Raw genomic sequence first — 21,507 nt, forward strand, 5'->3', positions numbered from 1 at the left:
CCTTGGCTGTTCTATGAAACTGAGAAGAATTACATTTCCTCATTCAGATACTGCAACTAAAATATCTTGTGGGCGAACAAAAGGGGAAATGCTAGAGCATAACAGATGTGTTGGATCCTTACAGTGCAAAACTGATTCCAGCAGCTCTCCCCAATGATCCCACGTTGCACACAGACTCGGCCAAGGCATGGCAGCCACAGCAAATGCTCCCCTACTGATTAGATTCTTTGATTTGAAAACTGGAGTTTCAAATAATCTCTTAAATTTCTACCAAGGTTGCCTTGAAATTGCAGAAGACAAAAGATTGCTGATCTCTTATTTAAATACAAACTGGTGGTGGTGGTTTGGTTGCTAAGTCAGGTCCAGCTCTTGTGACCCCATGGACTATAGCTCACTAGGCTCCTCTGTCCATGGGATGCTCCAAGCAAGAATACTGGAGTGGGTTGCCATTTCCTCCTTCAGGGGATCTTCCCAAGCCAGGGATCGAACCCAGTTTCCTGCACTGCAGGTGGATTCTTTACCAACTGAGCTACCAAGACTTTGTTTATTTATCTGCATATTTGGCAGAAAATGCAATTGTAAATTTTGGCAAATCCCATTCAGTGTATAAACTCTTTACCAAAGAAAATGAAAAGATGTTAACCTGCTAAGCATCCTGGACATATTTTGCTAAAAAGAGATGTGATTACTTCCCTGTGATATTGAGGATTTCATAATGCACAATTTTGTCATTTTGCCACTTCCTCAAAATGTTAAGAATTAAATGAGAATTTTTTTTTTTTTTTTTTACTTTTCTATTACATAAAATTCACTTTGCCTCGAAACTCTACTCTCAACAGGCCCACATCACACTGATTCCTTGTGTCAGGCCAATGTGATGACATCAAGCTAAACATTCTCTCAACAAAAGCTTTGAAAATGGAATCTTGAGGATTCTGTTTTACCAATAAATGAAAGAAAACAAGACACCCTGAAGACTACAGGCAGTTTACAGAATTATTACTGGAAAAGGAAACAGAAAAAGCAAAAACTATTAAATACTGTACCATCAGACAGGAAGAAATAGGTCATTATTCTGTATAGGTTATACATCTACTTTAAAAAAATATTTACTTTTGGCTGTGCTGGGTCTTCGTTGCTGTACATGGGGGCTACTCTTCGTTGTTATGCCATGGCTTCTCTTATTGCGGGGCACAGGGGCTTCAGTAGCTGTGGTGCATGGGCTTAGCTGCCCTGCAGCATGATGGATTTTCCTGAACCAGGGATCAAATTCGTATCCCCTGCCTTCGCATGACAATTCTTATCCACTGTGCCATGAGGCAGGTCCTATATCTACTTCAATTAGTACTATTTTATTTGCCGTCTTCTTTTTTAAAGTCTCGCATTTCTATATGCTGAGAACATACATGCTTCCCTGGACCAGGTTTCCTGTGGCTTGCACACTGCCAGGAACAGACTCTTTGGAGTTGCTCTTTTTCTTCATTTTTCCCATCTGCATTTCCCCCTTTTCCTTGCCAGCACCTCACACTGCTGCATCACAGTTACTACTTTATCCTCAATGTTGTCTTACTGGGAAGTCAGAGATTTTGCCTTGGGGCTATCTACCCATGCTTGGCAGCCAGCACAGGCCAGAGACGGTGTCCAGGCCTTGGCCCTTGGGAGACTCAGGAGGGTGGGTTCCCCTTATTGCACAAACTTGTCTATGTTCTTGACACTTTATTACTGCTTAATGCTTTTTAGAGTGACACCCTTTCCTTTTGACTGGTTGAACTGACACACCTTGCATCCCATAATTTCTGGCCCATCAGAGGAGGAGGAAAGGATGTTAAGTTATTTGAATCTGACCTTATTTCTATGTCACCACCTCACTGGTAAATATTCACTGTGTTAAAAAGAAATACTATCGTGGGCTTCCCTGGTGGCTCAGTGATAAAGAATCTGCCTGTCAATGCAGGATACACGGGTCCGATCCCTGATCCGGGAAGATCCCACGTTGTGGCGCAATTAAGCCCGTGTGCCACAACTATGGAGCCTGTGCTCTAGAGCCTGAGAGCCTCAACTATTGAATCCACATGCTGCAACTACTGAAGTCCGAGTGCTCTAGAGCCCATACTCCGAAACAAGAGAAGCCTGTTCACCACAACTAGAGAGTATCCCCCGACTCACTGCAACTAGAGAATACCCACACAGCAACGAAGACCCAGCACAGCCAAAAATACAGTTAAAAATATATATTGTGACACTCATAGGCTCCCAGAATCTGCAAATTCTGTTTTATCAGGGGCTTCAGAATAGGGTCAAAAACTTTCAGAACCTTATTTCCAAATTAGTGTCATAAAATGTAGTCCATCAAAAATTAGGAATTCCACCAAAGCAGTGGTTCTTGATTGCATATTGAAATCAATTTTGAAATTGGTATTTAGGGACTTTCCTGGCAGTCCAGTGGTTAAGACTCCAGGCTTTCAATGCTTGCGGTATGGGTTTGATCCCTGGTTGGGGAACTAAAATCCCACATGCCTTGAAGCCAAAAAAATAAAAGAAAAAGAAAAAAAATCAATGTCTGGGTCTTTCCCCAAGAGATTCTGATTAAACTGGTCTAGGATGTGGCAACAGAACTTTTTTGAAAAGCAGCACATTTTATGATAAAAGCTAGCTTGCTTTCCTTCAAGACTGTCCATTTCTTGAGAGATCTGGCTTCTATTTGCACACATTCTGCCTGAAAGTTTTTGATGGTATAAATGAGGTATTTATCCTTTGAAGATAAATGCTGACTAAACTGTTTATTATCATTCACATAGTGAATGATTATCAACTAAGTATGTTCAGTGACAAGTACAAAATGCTCAGTTCAACCATCAAAGATGAAAATAATGATCCTTGAAGATGCTGCTCATTGAAGATGCTGCTTCCTGGTTCACATACTCCTACCTCATCACCTTCACACTTCGACTGGAATTCTGCCTCCTCAGAATTCTGAGCGTTGTCAGCTCACTCAACCATTTCAGCATCCATGCCTGCCCTTCCCCACACTCTTCCCAGTTCTTACCCACTTCATGCCCACCATTTCTCATTGGCCTCCTGGGTTGACTATAGCTGTTCCTTGTGAACTGAGTCAAGCATTTTGAAGGCATTCTTACTATCTCAATACTCCCACCAACAGTGGCTGTAGTGTGATGTGGTGATGGCATCAGGAGTGACAGGCAGCAAAAGTGGTCAGGATACTGGTGGCTGCTGATGAGGCAGCCATGAGACAGGAACAATAGCAGCTGTGGCCACAGAAGTGAATGGTCACAAGGTGGAGACCACTGAAGAGAACTCAGTGGGTGAAGCAGCCAAGACAGCAGCTCTTTGGTGGAGAACTTTCTACAGAGCTCACCCCAACCAAGTGTGTGGCAAGCAGGAAGTGGCAGGAAATTAAAAACCCAACCCTTGGGACTTCGCTGGTGGCCCAGTGGTTTAAGACTCCACACTTCATTGCAGGAGCCATGGGTTCCACCCGATTGGGGGAACTAAGATTCCGCAGGTCAAACTAAGATAAAAATAAAAACAAAGCCCATCTCCTTAGTTCAGTTCAGTCGCTCAGTCGTGTCCGACTTTTTGCGACCCCATGAATTGCAGCACGCCAGGCCTCCCTGTCCATCACCAACTCCCGGAGTTCACTCAGACTCACGTCCATCCCCTTAAGCAGCCCTCAATCAAATAAATGGTGGGGGTCAGTGTACAGACACCCTCACCACTCGAGTGGGAAACCTATTTCCACCGCTTCCCAGATTTCCAAGAGGATGAAGCTGTTGTCCACGGTGGTAACTTGCTTGCTAATGCACCTCTGATGAGCTGCCTTCCCATCCCTGTTTCATTTCCCATACTCCTTTCAGTGCTTTCTGGGATCATATCCCAAATCCTTGTCCCAAAGTTTGTTTCTGGGGGAATCCAAGCTAAGCTAATGCATCATGAACCCAGGATTATGATTCAAGCACATATGGCACATAACAAAAACAGACCATATGCCAAGCCATAAAGTCTCAACATCTTTCCAAAGACTGAAATCATATAAAATGTGTTCCCAGCTCAACTGCAATTAGACAAGGTATCTAGAAAAATCTCTGTATGTTTAGAAATTTAAAAACATAATTTTAAACATGTAAGTGATCTGAGATCAGTGAAAAAAGCAAAATAGCTGTGCTTTGAGGAAAGTTAAGTGTGTATATTAGAAAATGGAAAAGGCTGCAAATCAGTGAGCTAAACATTTAAAAAGTAGAAAACAAAATCAAATCCAAGAAAAAAAGGATTTAACAATAAAGAAGAGATTTAAATTAAAAACAAATATAGAAAGTGGGCAGCAACAAACCCAAGAGTAGATTCTGTGAAAAGATTAATAATAGATACATTCCTGTCAGGACTGACAAAGAAAAAAAGGAAGAGGGCACAAATAACCAACATCAGAAATGAGAAAGGGGACGTCCCTGGTAGTGCAGGGGTTAAGACTTTGCCTTCCAGCGCAGGGGATATGGGTTCAACCCACACTTAGTGGGTTCCAGCTGCATCTTGGCTAAACAGAAGCAATATTGTAACAATTACTTTAAAAATGGTCCACATCAAAAAAAAAAAAAATCTTACCCAGAGCCCAGGTGGGAACTAAGATCCAATGGCCAGGCAGTGTAGCCAAAAAAAAAAAAAAGGAAATGAAAAGGGGCCTTTTGTTACAGATTTGATTAGACCTTAAAAAGATAATGAGGATATTAAAAACAAATTAATAACAATTTAAAAATTCAGATCATGTGAAAAATTCCTAGAAAATATATTTTACCCAAACAGACACAGGAATAGAAACTGTGAAGTTTCTGTGGGCAAATATAGGCAAAAATTATTTGCAGGCAAATGCCATCAAGAGGCAGTCTTCCTTCTCCCTGCGCCTTTAACCTGGGTTGGCCTCATGACTCATTTGACTAATAGAATGTGGTAAAGGCGGGGAACTTTTTTTTTGCTCTCTTGGACCCCTGAATAAAAGTAAAGTGTTAGTTGCTTAGTCGTTTTCAACTCTTTCCAACCCAATGGATTGTAGCCCACCAGACTCCTCCATCCATGGGATTTTCCAGGAAAGAATACTGGAGTGGGTTGCCATCTCCTTCTCCAGGAACCCTGAGACCCACCTATTAGGAAGCTGGTCCAGCCTGTTAAAAGAGAGGCCCCTTAGAGATATTCTAAAACAGTCTCCACCTCCACGTTGTTCGTTCTTACCACTTCTTTTAGTCACTTGGAGAGAACCCCACAGCAGCTTACTCAAGTAGAGAGGGCTAAGCTGAAAACATACACAGAAATCTGAGGGCTCAACCCACAGCCCAGGGAAACTGAAGCTGGGCACAGAGAGCCACCGAGACCCACACCACCCTTTCAGGAACCACAGGAAGGGAGAACAATTCACTCTCCACTACCTGGGTTTTCTTGTCTGGGTCTCATGGCGTCAACCTTGGCTGCATAGGACTTCCACCCTGGCTCCTAAGCGAACTAACAACGCCCTTTGTTTTAGGAATCAAATCCCCTGGAGAGACTCCCGGCTCATTTTTCCAAGCCAGAGTGCAAGCTTTAGGATCTGGTCAGCACTGCGACATGAGTCCCCTCAAAAGAGGAACAACTTATCTGAATAGTGAAGCTGGGTGCAGGCTCTGGACTTGCTCTCTCCTGCACACCTGCCCATCCACCCTCTGCCCTTTAGGACTTGCCTCTGCAGGAAGATGGATCAACCAACTGTGCCAGTGGAGGCTGTGATCCTGAAAATAAAGACGAAGAAGCTGCAGTAGCCACAGCTGGCACCTACCCATCCCCTGAGCATACTCATCCTGTGTGCTGAAGGCTGCTCACTTCATTCCCTGCTGCCCTCTGCTCAGGGTTCTTCTGCTGGTGGGAGGGCACCTGGCTACATACAGGGCAATCAACGCCTGTGGAAACATCCCTCAATGTCAGATAGGGAGCTGGTGTACATACATCCTGAATTCCTTGCCCCTGGGAAGGGGAAACTGAGGGATGTTCTTTGCTGTCTCCCAGAAGTCCCAGGTGGGACAGAGCCTCAGGAATAATTGGCTTGATGATGCACCTTCCTCTCTGTCTACTCCCTACTGGTGTTCCTGGAATCACGCCCCCCAAATACTACCTGCATTCAAATTCTCTCTGTTAGACCCTTCGTTGTTGTTAATAGCTCAGTCGAATTTTAACTCTTTTGAGACTCAACGGACTGTAGCCTACCAGGCTCCTCTGTCCATCGGATTTTCCAGGCAAGAATACTGGAGTTGGGTTGCCATTTCCTTCTCCAAGGAATCTTCCTGACCCAGGGACTGAACCAGCGTCTCCTACATTGGCAGGATTCTTTACCACTGAGCCACCAAGGAAACCAGGGTTAAACCCTGGAAGGATGGAAACCATGACAGAAGAGAAGTCCAGGGCGGCAAACCCTAAGCCACATCCTTCAATGCAGATGTTTTCAATACAAAAGCAAGTATTTTCACCTACACTGCCTCATGCCCCGTGTCTATCACCCAGCTGGTTCTGAATTCAGGCGGCAAGGAGGTCTGTTATTTATTGCCCCCAAAGCCTCAAGGAAACACTCAGTGAAGACTTGGTAAATGCTAGAGCTAAAGGGAGAGAGAGCTCTTCTCCACATCCATGCAGCAGGAACCAGGAAACGGATGTTGGCAGAGCTAAGGACAGAAGAGGGGTCGTCTTAACCCTGGTGAACAGTTGGCATGGCTTGGCTGGTGCCCCAAGACCCCTTTGGTACACTCGGTTAAGGTGGGGAAATGGGACCCCCTCAGGTGCTGAAGGCAGGACTCAAGCCTGGTATACAGTCTTTATACAGTCTTTATTGTGAATCTTGATGTCCAGGGAAGCCAGGCCCACATCCAGGGCCCTCAGCACTCCACCTGGCCATTCTTCAGGGGAGGGGACATCCTGTGGCCAATCACTCATGTCCAGTTTTCCTACAATCCGAAGGGTCCTCAGGAGGCAGGAAGTGGGTGTGCCTGAGGAAAAAAACACATCAGAGTCTACCAGCACCTCTTGTGTGCCTGGCTGGCCCTGGGACCATGCTGGGGAGACTGTGTAGACACAGCAGAGGCTGCCCTGGCAGAGCTCAGACTGGAGGGAAAGGGCATCAGGTGATGACCTCAGCTGTCTTCATGTGAACACCTCGGGAGCAGGGGATTGTCACTACTGGGGTCAGAAATGCAGCGCTCTGTTGGGTTTACAGAGGACCTGCTGTGTACATACAGGATTGTGACAGGTTCCAGGGACCCAGCAGTGGACACAGACACACATCTCTGACTCTAGGGAGGGACAGATAACAAGTGAACAAAAATTCGTTAGCTGATAAATCCCATGAAGAAAACTACGGACTTCCCTGGTGGTCCAGTGGTTAAGAGTCTGCACTCCCAGCTTCCACTGCAGGGGGTACGGGTTAGATCCCGAGTCAGGGAACTAAGATTCCACATGCCTCTCAGACAAGAAAAACAGAAAAAGGAAAGGAAAGACAAAATAACTACATCAGGGTGAAGAGGAGAGGTGTGTGGTGTGTGTGTATGGTGGTACAAGTAGTACTTTATGCGGTCAGCTAAGCTAATACGAGATGTCTTTATACTATGTTACACTAAATGAGCCTGTGCGTTTGCTATTTTGGAGACCAGAGGATACAGGAGGCCTGAATCTCAATGCCCCCCTCAAAGAGGAAAAGCTAAAATTGGGATGTTAAAACAGGGAAAGAGAGGACACTGAGGAGGAGCTGGGTGTGGGGTTAATTACTTTGAGTGCACTGGAGAACCACCTGGCTTTAAAGGAGCAGATGTGACCCAATTTCTGTTTTTAAAAGCTCCTCTGGATATCGCTTATGTGTGGAATCTAAAAAATGGTACAAATGAACTTATTTACAGAACAGAAATAGACTCACAGATGTAGAAAACAAACTTACAGTTACTAAGAGAAAAGGGGAAGTGGGGGATAAATTGAAATAAAACAGATTGTGTGTGTGTGTGTATATATATATACACACACATATATACACATACACGAAAAAATCAGTGATAGTCCATAGACTGGCTCCTCTGTCCATGGAATTCTCCAGCTAAGGCTTTTGGAGTGGGTTGCCATTCCCTCCTCCAGGGGATCTTTTCAACCAGGGATTGAACCTCTGTCTGTGTCTCCTGCATTGCAGGCAGATTCTTTACTGTCTGAGCCACTAGGGAAGCCTATATATATATATATATATATATATATATATTCAATACATATATATATATTGAACAGATAACCTACTGCATAGCACAAAGAACTCTGTTCAATACTCTATGATGACCTATATGAGAAAAGAATCTAAAAAAGAGTGGATATATTAATGTATAACAGATTTACTTTGCTGCACAGCAGAAACTAACATAACACTGTAAATCAATTATACTTTAATAATAATTTAAAAAACAAATAAATAAAAAGCTTGTTTGGCTTCAAGGGGAGAGTAGACTTGAGGACCAGGGCAGGGGTGACCACAGGAAGACAAGGGTGAGGCTTGGTTGCCCACTCAGGGAGGGAGGGAGGGAGGGAGGAACTGGCCCTGAGATGGGAAGATGAGGTCTTTCCCAATAACTTGAAAGAAACGTCACCAACATATGATTAACAGTACTCTTGCCTGGAAAATCCCATGGGTGGAGGAGCCTGGTAGGCTGTAGTCCATGGAGTTGCTAAGAGTCAGACATGACTGAGGGACTTCACTTTCACTTTTCACTTTCATGCACTGGAGAAGGAAATGGCAACCCACTCCTGTGTTCTTGCCTGGAGAATCCCGGGGATGGGGAAGCCTGGTGGGCTGCCGTCGATGGGGTTGCACAGAGTTGGACACGACTGAAGCGACTTAGAAGCAGTAGCAGCAGCAGCAGTATAAATAGTATGCAATCCTTAATGAATATTTTTTGGAAAGAATTAAGTCTGTCTCACAGATGACTCAATTGGGATTTGAACTCATCTCTGCCTTATGAAAAAAACCCACTGACTACAGGATCTGGTATAAGGGCAGCTCCCTAGTCTTTAGCCAAGAACTCCTCTGAAACTGGCAATAGGAAGAAAGCAGTTACAAGGGGAAAAATATAAGCCATAGTGGAAGGAGCTCAGGGATCCTGGGAGCAGGGAGATAGGCCACAAGGGGAGGTTTCCTGAGGGAGGGGACATCTAAGCTGGAAATGGAATGAGTCAGATGGAGTAGGAAAGGGCAGTCCAGGCAGAAATAGTGAGACAGAAGCTTAGCAGCAGGCAAGTTTAATGGGCATTTGAATAACTGCACGTTCTCTGGGGTGGGAACGCAGGGCTTGAGGAGGATATGGGGAGTGGGAAGGTCAGAGGCCACATCCTGCAGGGCCCTGGAGGCTGTCCCAGAGTCGGGGAAGAGGGGTAGACCAGACCTGGTCAACATAAGCACCATGAAAAAGTTTCTTTTTTTCATTTTATTACTGAAGTGTAATTGCTTTACAATGTTGTGTTAGTTTCTGTTATACAACAAAGTGAATCAGCTATATATATACCTATATGCCCTTCTTCTTGAGCCTCCTTCCCACTTCCCCATGAAAAGGTTTCTAAATAAAGCAGTACATTATCAGATTTCCTCTGGAATCACCCTGGGACCATCACAGAGAATGGATTGAAAGAGCTAAGACAGAGCATGGAGGCCCAAGAGCTTCTCTTCTGGGCTGGAGAAGAGAAGATGGCGCCCCAAGAACTGAGAGAGGGGGGCAAATGAAGGGGGATTGAGAGGGAACTGGTGAAAGATCTGACTTTCACCTTCAGAGCTCACAGTACAGTGGAGGACAGTAAATATCTAAACCAGCATTTCTCAACTTTTCTTTTTTTAAAATTACTGCCTCCCCGCCCCAAGGAGTCTTTTTGAACATTCCAAAAAAACCAAAAACTGCACCCATCCATGACATTTTAATACCATAGATATATTGTGCATCTGCTTATGTACTTTTTACATTAAAACCAGTTATGATTTTTTTTTTTTTTGCCCCATCCCTGCAGAGCTGAGAGGCAGTGAGGAGGAGAGAGGGGACGTGGGTAAGGGAGGAGGCAGATCGGGTCAGCCTGGAAAAGAACACAGAGAACCAGCAGAAAGCTGGGATTCTGTTCTCAATGTGGATCAGAAGCTGCTGAAGAACTTTAGACAAAGATGTAATGTGATCAGTTTTCAGTTCCTAAATGTTATCTCTGGCCACTGCATGGAGACAAAGTAAGAGGGGGGGCTTCCCTGATGGTTCAGTGGTTGAGAAACTGCCTTGCAATGCGAGGAACACCAGCTTGATCCCTGATCCAGGAAGATGCAACAAAGCCTGTGGGCCACAACTACTGAGCCTGTGCTCTAGAGCCTGGGAGCCACAACTACTGAGCCCATGCGCTGCAACTACTGAAGTCCGAACATCTAGAGCCTGTGCTCTGCAACAAGGCAACAAGAGAAGCAACCACCACAGCCAAAACCTCAAAAAAAAAAAAAAAAATCTTTAGAAAGGTAAGAGGGGATTCAGGGAGACCAGGGAGAAGGCTGAGGCAGGTCTCCTGGTGGTGGAGGTGGCTGGACTAAAGCAGGGGCTATGGAAGGGGTGAGAGAGGACTGTGTCCCGATGTCCTGGGGTCAGGATACATGGTGAAGCTCTGTGTGGGGCTGAGGGTGACTCCCTGGTCTTTGAGCAACCAGAAGGATGACAGGGTGGGATGAACTGCTGAGCCCCATCTTACCTCCAAGGTGGAGGGTCTATGTGTCGGCTGTACCTGCTCTGCACACTGCAGGAATCGGCGCACATGCTCCGCACAGTTGCCCATGGCGGCCTCATTCTGTCGAAGACATTCCTCAAAGGCCTTGAAAGGCTCCGAACAGGCCTGGCGGATCTGACGGATGATTGGGCTGCGGGACGCAGGGTATTTCAAGCCAGGGAGACTTCCACTCCGCTGCCCACCCCCACTGTCCCGTACTTGCCCACACTCACTGGGCGGATGTGCACTGGGCAATGCTCATCTTAAGGTGGTGACAGTCTCGCTGCCATGACTCCGGTTTGGCTGCCACACACTGGCCATACTGCTCCAGCTCCCGGCCGCAGTAGCGAGCAGTGATCTCCAGGGCCGCCTGCCTGTGGGACATGATACACTAGGAACAGTCCAGGCAGAAGGCAAGAAAGGGAGCACTCAGGGGCAGGCACTTGGCCCATTTTGTTCACGGCTGTACCCCCAGTGCATATAGCAGTGTTCAGTATATTGAGTGTTCAAAAATCATTTGTTGAATGAAGGAAAGTGTATGTGTGTACCATCCCATTTTAGATACTTTAGAAGACAAGCTATTTATGGCTCTTGTTTTTTAAAAGCATCTGCTTATACCAATGCATCCAATGAAAAGATTAAGACACGACAGAACAACTGAAAAAACTGCCTATACTTTTACTGTTCAAGTATTCATATTTGTACACTGCTTTTAGCTATTACCATTAGGAAAGAAAAACCAAGATCATTTCTAAACCTAAACTAAAATTTAAAATTCTGTTCTTAAAGACTTTCAGAAAAGAAACAACACTACATGTTCTTACTGTCACATCAAAAAGATGGTTCTGCTTGTTTGTGACCTTTCCTACGTTAATAAACAATAAACAAGAAACGCTTTTTTAAAAAGGGAGGTAGTTCTGATCAGAGTCAGGAGTGGGACTGGGGTCTTGGGTAAGTCTGAAAGTTTGAAGAATCCTGGAAAAGGGCCAGGGAGTAGAGAATTAAGCATGAGCCTTGGGGATTGTGGAGCAGGCTGGAAGCTTCTGGGGAGATAGTGAAGGCCCTGGAAAAAAAAGTCTGATTATCTAAGGCAGGTTTTAAGGTTCCTGGAAGAAGGGTCTTGGGAGTCCCAGCATGCAGAAAAGTCTTAGGGCCTTAGGACTAACACCTAGAATTCTCTGAGAGAACCTGGGAGCCCTAAATGAGTTTGAAGGCCCTAAAAGTGAGGTTTAGAGGTCCAAATGGGTGACCTCTTGGGTTCTGGGGAAGGGTCTCTTGACCAGAAGGTTTTAGAGATGAGGCCTGAAGACACGGGTACTGAAAGTGAGACCTGAAGCCCTGGTGCGTATTTGGAGGTTCTGGGGGAGGTCTCAGGGTCCTAGGAGCATGACCTGGAGGCCCTGGGTGAGGGCCGGGGCTCTGGGGTAAATCTGGAGGGTTCTACAATTGAGCTTTTCCCACCCTCAGGAACACAGTCTGGAAATCCAGAGAGAGATCAGAGGTGTGGGCCTTATAGGTGAAGTCTGAAGTACTGGACAGATCTGAAAAGTTCAACAGGTACAGTCAGATGATCCAGGGGGAGGAATATGGAGCTCTAGGGACAGGCTTATTAAAAGTCCTAGAGCTCCTGGGACAAGTTCGGAGTGGTAGGGATACAGGGTGAGTGACCAGACCTGGGGTTTCAGGGGCAAAGTTTGGGGTGTTAAGAGACTGGACCCAAAAGAGGAGTGGAATTTAAACGCTCAGAGAGGGCTCTGTGAACACGCAGAGAACTGGGGCCTGTGAAGGACAAAGATGAATCCTGAGGCTCGAATCTTCAGGGAACAGAGAAGTCAATCCTTCTCGGGGTCCTGGCCTAAGTCCAGAACACTGGGGAAGACGAGGAGTACGGGGGTAGGTACGGGGTAGGCGATCCAGCTACTCACATCCTGAGGCCGATGCTGGAGGAGGATCAATGAGGAAGAATAGTCCCGCCTTTTCCGATATCAAGTTGTCATGGCGGCGCCCGCCCAGCCTCCTTGACTCCTACTTTCGGTAGGAAATCCCCTTCCCAGCAGACCCAAAGAGTCATGGCGGCGCCCTGCGTAGCGGCTTCCGCCTCCGGCCGGCTGGGGTAGTTGATGCCCATCTGTTTCCGGCTTGCCCTGGCTGCGTGAGGAATTCCCTGGAAGTACTGGGAACTATCGCGGTACCTCCGCCATACTGGGAGTGCGATGCAGATTTGCCGGACGGCGGCACTTCGCCGTCGCCGATCGCTCTCTAAGCCTCCCGATTGGAGCTGGTGGCGAGCGGCTTCCGCTGCCGCGACCCCTCAACATGCTACTGTTCGCTGCTTGGTTGCGCTCTGTGGCTGCCTGCTGCTGAGTGCTCGGACGGGGAACCTGACCCCTGAAGCCGCGCTGCACCTTCGATCTGCGCATGCGCTCCTCCGCTGCTCCGGAGGCTGGTCCTGCGCGTGGCCGAGTGGGCGGGAAGGTGGAAGTCACTCCAAGAGCTGTACCGTGAAAGTCTCTTCTGAAACCTGAAAGTCTCCTTTACTCAAGCTGGGTTACCCAGGCCGTGACCGCTACCTGGGGCATACACTCTGAATCTAAGGACGGACGCTGAGTTTTCATCTCGGGTCCCTGTCACCATGGGGGAGTTAGTTCAGTTCAGTTCAGTCGCTCAGTCGTGTCCACCTCTTTGCGACCCCATGAGTCGCAGCACGCCAGGCCTCCCTGTCCATCACCAACTCCCGGAGTTCACTCAAGACTCCCGTCCATCGAGTCGGTGACACCATCCAGCCATCTCATCCTCTGTCGTCCCCTTTTCCTCCTGCCCCCAATACCTCCCAGCATCAGTCTTTTCCAGTGAGTCAACTCTTCTCATGAGGTGGCCAAAATACTGGAGTTTCAGCCCCAGCATCATTCCTTCCAAAGAACACCCAGGACTGATCTCCTTTAGAATGGACTGGTTGGATCTCCTTGCAGTCCAAGGGACTCTCAAGAGTCTTCTCCGACACCACACTTCAAAAGCATCAATTCTTCGGCGCTCAGCTTTCTTCACAGTCCAACTCTCACATCCATACATGACCACAGGAAAAACCATAGCTTTGACTAGACGGACCTTTGTTGGCAAAGTAATGTCTCTGCTTTTTAATATGCTATCTAGGTTGGTCATAACTTTCCTTCCAAGGAGTAAGCGTCTTTTAATTTCATGGCTGCAGTCACAATCTGCAGTGATTTTGGAGCCCAAAAAAATAAAGTCAGCCACCGTTTCCACTGTTTCCCCATCTATTTCCCATGAAGTGGTGGGACCGGATGCCATGATCTTCGTTTTCTGAATGTTGAGCTTTAAGCCAACTTTTTCACTCTCCTCTTTCACTTTCATCAAGAGGCTTTTAGTTCCTCTTCACTTTCTGCCATAAGGGTGGTGTCATCTGCATATCTGAGGTTATTGATATTTCCCCCGGCAGTCTCGATTCCAGCTTGTGCTTCTTCCAGTCCAGCGTTTCTCATGATGTACTCTGCATATAAGTTAATAAGCAGGGTGACAATATACAGCCTTGACATACTCCTTTTCCTATTTGGATCCAGTCTGTTGTTCCATGTCCAGTTCTAACTGTTGTTTCCTGACCTGCATATAGGTTTCTCAAGAGGCAGGTCAGGTGGTCTGGTATTCCCATCTTTCAGAATTTTCCAGTTTATTGTGATCCACACAATAAATGTCAATGTCTATGTCTATGTCAATGGCTTTGGCATAGAAAAGGCTTTGGCAAAGAAAGTAGGGAAAACCACTAGACCATTCAGGTATGACCTAAATCAAATCCCTTATGATTATACAGTGGAAGTGAGAAATAGATTTAAGGGACTAGATCTGAGAAATAGAGTGCCTGATGAACTATAGATGAAGGTTCCTGACATTGTACAGGAGACAGGGATCAAGACCATCCCCATGGAAAAGAAATGCCAAAAAGCAAAATGGCTGTCTGAGGAGGCCTTACAAATAGCTGTGAAAAGAAGAGAAGCAAAAAGCAAAGGAGAAAAGGAAAGATATAAGCATCTGAATGCAGAGTTCCAAAGAATAGCAAGAAGAGATAAGAAAGCCTTCCTCAGCAATCAATGCAAAGAAATACAGGAAAACAACAGAATGGAACAGACTAGAGATCTCTTCAAGAAAATTAAAGATACCAAGGGAACATTTCATGCAAAGATGGGTTCGATAAAGGACAGAAATGGTATGGACCTAACAGAAGCAGAAGATATTAAGAAGAGGTGGCAAGAATACACAGAAGAACTGTACAAAAAAGATCTTCACGACCAAGATAATCATGATGGTGTGATCACTCACCTAGAGCCAGACATCCTGGAATGTGAAGTCAAGTGAGCCTTAGAAAGCATCACTACGAACAAAGTTACATATGACTGGTGACTTAATTACTCATACCTGTGTAATGAATCCTCCATTAAAAACCCAAGAGGAAGAGGTTTGGAGAACTTGCAGGTTGATGAACACCTAAAAAGATTTGAGGAGGTGGTCTGGTGGAGAGTTTGGATGCTCCATGCCTTTTCCCCATATTTTGCCCTATTCCCCTCTTCCATCTGGCTGTTTCCAAGTGACATACTCAGTTATATCTTGGTCCAACAGCAAGTAAAATGTTTTCTGAGTTCTGTGAGCCTCTCTAGCAAATTCATTGAACACAAGGAGGGTTCTGTTGAAAACTCCCATCTTCTCTAGCCAGTTGGCCAGAAGTACAGGTTAGCACAGCCTGGGCTCAGGGTTGCCCCCTGAAGTGTACCTGCTTATGGGGGTGTGGGGCAGGGAGGGCAAAGGAAGGCAGCCTTGGAGGACCAACCCCTTAACCTGTGGAATCTGATGCTATCTCCCTGTAGAAAGGGAAATCCAGCCCCACCTGGTTAACAGAAACTGGTGACTAACAGAGATTCTTGAGCTTATCTTACAGCAGATAAGGAAACAGATTGCTAAAAAAAAGTTTATGTGTTTAGTGCACAGTGAGGCTAAAAAAACTGGACTCTGTGGGAGAGGGAGAGGGTGGGAAGATTTGGGAGAATGGCAATGAAACATGTAAAATATCATGTAGGAAACGAGTTGCCAGTCCAGGTTCGATGCATGATGCTGGATGCTTGGGGCTGGTGCACTGGGACGGCCCAGAGGGATGGTATGGGGAGGGAGGAGGGAGGAGGGTTTGGGATGGGGAACACATGTATACCTGTGGCGGATTCATTTTGATATTTGGCAAAACTAATACAATTATGTAAAGTTTAAAAATAAAATAAAATTAGAAAAAAAGAAGAAAAAAAAAAACCTGAAACCTGGAAGTTTGGAGCAGCGAAAGGTTTATTTCAGGGCCAAGCAAAGAGAATGGGTAGCTTGTATTCAAAAACCCCAAACCCTCCAACGTTTTTTTTTTTTTTTTGAGGGGGGGTGGTGGTGATTATAGACAATATAGGGTGAAGTCTGCAGGATGTGTGACTTTCTTATTTTTTGTGTGTGTTACTTTCTTCTGATTGAACCTTTGTTAGTTCCTGCTTTTGCCCTCCCCTTCTCCTTAGGTGGGAAGGCCGCGCCATACAGCTTGTGGGATTTTACTTCCCTGACCAGGCATTGAACCTGGGCACATGGCAGTGAAAGCGAGTCCTAACCGCCAGACCACCAGGGAATTTCTCTGCTTTTGTCCCTTCTTAAATAATCAATTACTTGAGTCTCTCTTCTGAAACTTGAGAGGGCAGGGAAACTAAGGTGGATTTTTTTTTTTTTTTTAAGGCAGGAGGTTGAGGAACCTGGAGGGGACTGCAACTGGGATAGCCCTGTAGGGTTCTGCTCAATTTCCTTAAGATTGGTTGAGACCACCAGCCCTGAAACTGGGCCTGCACAAGTGTTGGGTGAATGACTTTTTGACATCAGAGGGCTGGAAACTTCACCCTCAGATCCTGCTAATGCCTCCACCTTTGAGCAGGCATCTCATGAAGAAGCATGTAACTTGGATATCCTGTGCAGAACACCAGTTACCTCATCTTTTTCTCATCTCTGGCGGGCCACCCATCCCAGTGCCTAAGGCCACCCTGCTTCTTTATCCCATAAATATCCCAAGTCCCTTGCCTTTGGAGAGGCGGATCTGAGACATGTTCTGCCATCTCCTCACTTGGCTGCTCTGTGAATAAACTCCTTCTTTGTTGTAGACCCCTGGCTTGGTAACAGTAGGGTCAGAATTCAGTTGAATTATAGGCCACCCGGCTGGTGTCTGAAAAATTGGGTTCGTGGTGGAGACCTCCACTCATTGGAATTGCTGCAGAACTTTAGAGGACCTCCCGGAGATGGTACACTGAACAAAGATCTGAGACGGGGAGAGAGGGAGCCCCGGGAACAAGTGTCCCAGGAGAGAAAATGGCAAATGCAAAGGCCCTCACCTGAGGTTGGAACATGCAGGATCCATTCAAGGAGCAGGAGGATAGGGCAGTTTAGCTGGAGTACAGGGTGAATGATGAGGGAGGTCAAGGCACTACCAAAAGGCTGGATGCGTGTGGCCTTGGGGGCAGTTACCAGGACTCTGGCTTTTACACTGAGTGAGATGGTGTGTGGGGCTCTGGATTCTGTGTTTTCAGTAAGCTTCCCAAGGCAAATCTACCTGTAATATTGTTTGAGGATTCAATGAGAAGCCAGAGAGACAGAAAGGAAGCCCCTTCTTTAGGCCAATTTATCTAGAAGGGAGGTCCTAGTATTACTGCCCTCTGCTGAGCAATGTCCTAGAAGCAGAAACATTCAAAAACAGACACACAAAAACTACTCGCCCTTGAGATGGCACTAGTGGTAAAGTACCCACTTGCCAATGCAGGGAACATGAGAGACTCGGGTTTGATCCCTGGGTAGGAAAGATCCCCTGGAGGAGGAAATAGCAACCCACTCCAATATTCTTGCCTGGACAATCTCATGGACAGAGGAGCCTGGCAGGTTACAGCCCTTATGGTCGCAGAGAGTCAGACATCACTGAAGGGACTGAGTACACTCACTTGAATTAATTTGGGTTAAAAAGTACCTACTTACATATGCAAACCCCTCTGGGCAGCATTAATGATTACTCTCTTCTTGATAGTTTAGCTGAGAATAGCACTAAGAATTGGGAGAGGTTGAGAAGGGAGGAGGAATCAGCTGTTTGATTTTATGTGAGATTTGCACATTTCAGTGGGAAGGGAGGAGGGTGTGGTGAAAAGAAAGGCAAAGGGGAGCAGGTCGCCTGGAAGGGGATTGGCCAGGTGACTGGCCAGGGAGAGAGTGGCCTCCATTGGGCCCCTTCACCCCCTCTTCACTGATGCCAGTGTTAAACATACTGTCCCAAGGGAGATATCTAAATTTCACTCTTGGAGCCCATACTATCCAATGGCGTGTTCCGCCTGGCGTAGAGCTCAGTCCTTAGATTCCTGAGGCTGTTGAATGGTCAACCACAAACTGAGGAGACAGATACATATCCTCTCACAGTTCAAGCCCGAAGTTCAGAATCAGGGTGCTGGCAGGTTGATTCCTTCGGGAGACTGGGAAAATCTTCAGGCCTGTTTCCAGCTTCTGGTGGTTGCCGACAGTTCTTGGCTTTTCTCTACTAGTAGATACTCATTCAGCCTTCACTAACAACCTCCTCTGTCTCTGTGTCCTCTCCTCTTGTAAAGATACCAAGCCCCAAGCTCTAGGGGCCACGTTCACTCACAACCTTTGCCACAGGCTGCACTCTGTATGCTGCTGCTAAGTCACTTCAGTCGTGTCCGACTCTGTGCGACCCCAGAGACGGCAGCCCACTAGGCTCCCCCATCCCTGGGATTCTCCAGGCAAGAACACTGGAGTGGGTTGCCATTTCCTTCTCCAATGAATGAAAGTGAAAAGTGAAAGTGAAGTCACTCAGTCGTGTCAGACTGTTCGCAACCCCATGGACTGCAGCCCACCAGGCTCCTCCGTCCATGGGATTTTCCAGGCAAGAGCACCGGAGTGGGGTGTCATTGCCTTCTCCAGCACTCTGTATAACTGTCAGTAATTAACACTTGAAATTCAAAGGCTCTCCAGGACTGACTGGTGTGAGTGAAAGGGCAGTCTGTAGTCTGCTGGCTGGTTTCTTAGGCACACCTGCCTCCACATTTTAAATGCCAGTGCAGTGGTTTCCCCTCTAATCCTACACTGCTTCTCCTACACCACATGGCTGGGCTGGGGGTGCCAGACAGGTCCCAGAAGTGTGCTCATCCCATTGCTGCTGTTGTCATTGTAACATTTTCCCAGTGGGAGCAACCCTTACCATCAAGAGAATCACTCCTCACTGAAACGTGTTTTTATAATACATCACGCAGTACCAGTTACAACCACTAGGTGTGTTGGCAGGTCCGTGTTTCAAGGGCACAGTTGGGTGGACAGAGTCGGCAGGATTGTTACAGCAACACTATAACCTGAAGATGTGCCAAGAGTGGCAAGGGATAGGGACTTCCCTGGTGGTCCAGTTGCTAAAACTTGATTCCCAATGCAGGGGGCATGGATCCCATCCCAGGTCGGGGAACTAAAATCCACATGCTGCACAGCTTGATAAAAAGAGTGATGCAGGACCCCTAACAAATCTGGGTGAGGGTGAGAAGTCTAAGGCTGGATGTCCTCCAGTTGCCCAGACAAGTGGGGCTGTGGCGCTGCCCTGTGATACAGCCTTTTGTATCACAAGACAGATGGAATAAAAAGTGGCTTCTCATTAGGAACTTAGGTGAAAGTATTTTGACCGCCCGATGGATTGAAGGCTGAACCTATCCCGTGGATTTGTCTCCAAGTGGACTAGATCCGGAGGTCTGGCTTCTAGCAGCACCCAGGGATGGGTATCACCAGGAACCAAAATCTGCCATTCAATTGGGTATTTACTTCTTTGAGATACTCAAATTCTTTCATTATTTACCACTCCATTCATGGATATAAGTTACTTACTCAGTTTTAAGTTTAGCCCTATCCTCTCACTGAAGATATTTTTCTGCAAATTGCATAACATATAATTAAATCTTTTGAATGTATTTTTCCTTTAAGTAATTTTTTCATAATAAATTTTTATTAGAAGAAAATTTAATTAACAAACTTATACATTCAACATGGTCATGCCATTTTACACAAACATACAGTTACTGCTGCTAAGTCACTTCAGTTGTGTCCAACTCTGTGCGACCCCATAGACGGCAGCCCACCAGGCTCCCCCGTCCCTGGGATTCTCCAGGCAAGAACATGGAGTGGGTTGCCATTTCCTTCTCCTAAGTAATTTTTTGCTTGTTCATTAATTATGTATTTATATATATATATATATATATATATATATTTACACATGAGTTTCTCACACACACATAGACCTTGTATATACCTTCTTATCTGAGTAGATATATTCATTTGGGTTCACCAACACTCCATTCATAGAGACATAAAACATCATTCAACATGGCAGCTTGTTTCCATAGACACCCAGCAACCCATTCATAGGGAAGAAACCTTTCAGTCTTGTTTCTAAATCCTATTAACAGGGACAGTTACTTGTATTCTAATACTCCATATACATCACTTGTGTTCGCAAACACTTCATTCATGGATACAAACACGTCACTCATTCTGATTAGATACACTCGTCATTACACCAACATTCAATTCAGAGATAAGTAAGCAATCATTCAGCTATACTCTTGAGTAGATATATTCATTTCCATTTTAGCCACATTTTATTCCAGATTCATAGTATGTGTTATATAGATGTTTCCTTTCAGTAGACAGCTTTTTTTCCCCCCTTCTTTTTGGCTGCACTTTTTGTGGGACCTTAGTTCCATGACCAGGGATTGAAGCCAGGCTTCTTGCAGTGAAAGCACAGGGTCCTAACACATGAACCACTAGGGAATTCCTGACACCTTTTTTGTTTTCTACCAATATGCCATTTATACATATTTTCTATTGCTCACTTTTGTATATAAATCCTTCCTTTTAGTAGATACACTCATTTAGATTCACAAACTCTTCATTCATGGAGATATAAAAGATATATTCAATTATGTATATAGAAATTTCTTATGTTGAAATATTTTCTTCTATATTCTATTTTCCTATTATAGATACGTAGCATATAGCTGAGTTGGGTGTGTATAGTTGTTCCCACTCTACAGTAGTTTATTCTCAATGATACCAATCATTCTTGTATTCAGATATTTCCTGAGTAAATTGTTTTATACAAACTGTCCATTCATAGATATTAATATATATCATTCCATGTTGAATATAGCTCTTTTAGATACATTTTTGTTATAGTCACGTAAGTATAAAATTCAATTCTGAGTTATATCTTTTTATGTGTTTTAGCAACCATTCACTTATAGACATGTTATATACAGATTCAATTTTATCACTTCTTCAGTAAAGATTGGCTTCCCTGATAACTCAGTTGGTAAAGAATCCGCCTGCAATGCTGGAGACCTGGGTTGGGAAGATTCCCTGGGGAAGGGAAAGATTACCCATTCCAGTATTATGGCCTGGAGAATTCCATGGACTGTATAGTCCATGGGGTCACAAAGAGTCAGACATGACTGAGCAACTTTCACTTTCAATAAAGACATTGTTTTTTTGTTATACAAAGACCCAGTTTCTGGAGACACATATCAATCTTTTGAATAACTTTTTATGGAGTGATATATTAATTTGTGTTCTATCCATAGTCCATAGCATAGATGTCAAGTTCAGTGTTCTTACCATAAAAACACC

General features: G+C 45.5%; 1 protein-coding gene across 13 annotated transcripts in view; it reads right to left on the reverse strand.

Annotated features, from left to right (window-relative positions):
* Positions 1-12,888, reverse strand: part of CHCHD5 (coiled-coil-helix-coiled-coil-helix domain containing 5) — a 68,018-nt gene extending 55,130 nt beyond the window's left edge. For 6 of the 13 annotated variants that reach the window (XR_015136822.1, XR_015136821.1, XR_015136824.1 and 3 more), the window contains exons 1-2: positions 11,007-11,158; positions 10,759-10,924 (exon numbers count right to left, since the gene is read on the reverse strand). Coding sequence is in view for 6 of the 13 variants with exons in the window: in XM_086326657.1 (XP_086182783.1) it covers positions 10,759-10,924; positions 11,007-11,158 (318 nt within the window). In the remaining 7 variants the exon portion in view is untranslated. Of the gene's footprint in view, positions 1-6,834; positions 7,014-10,758; positions 10,925-11,006; positions 11,159-12,698 lie in introns of those variants that run through there. The other 7 variants (XR_015136826.1, XR_015136825.1, XR_015136827.1 and 4 more) reach the window with 3 other exon arrangements.
* Positions 12,889-21,507: the final 8,619 nt, after the last annotated feature.

The sequence above is a fragment of the Bos grunniens genome, chromosome 11 (genome assembly GCF_055505025.1).
Source record: "Bos grunniens cultivar Pamir isolate PY7600 chromosome 11, Bosgru_T2T1.0, whole genome shotgun sequence".
NCBI lineage: Eukaryota > Metazoa > Chordata > Mammalia > Artiodactyla > Bovidae > Bos > Bos grunniens.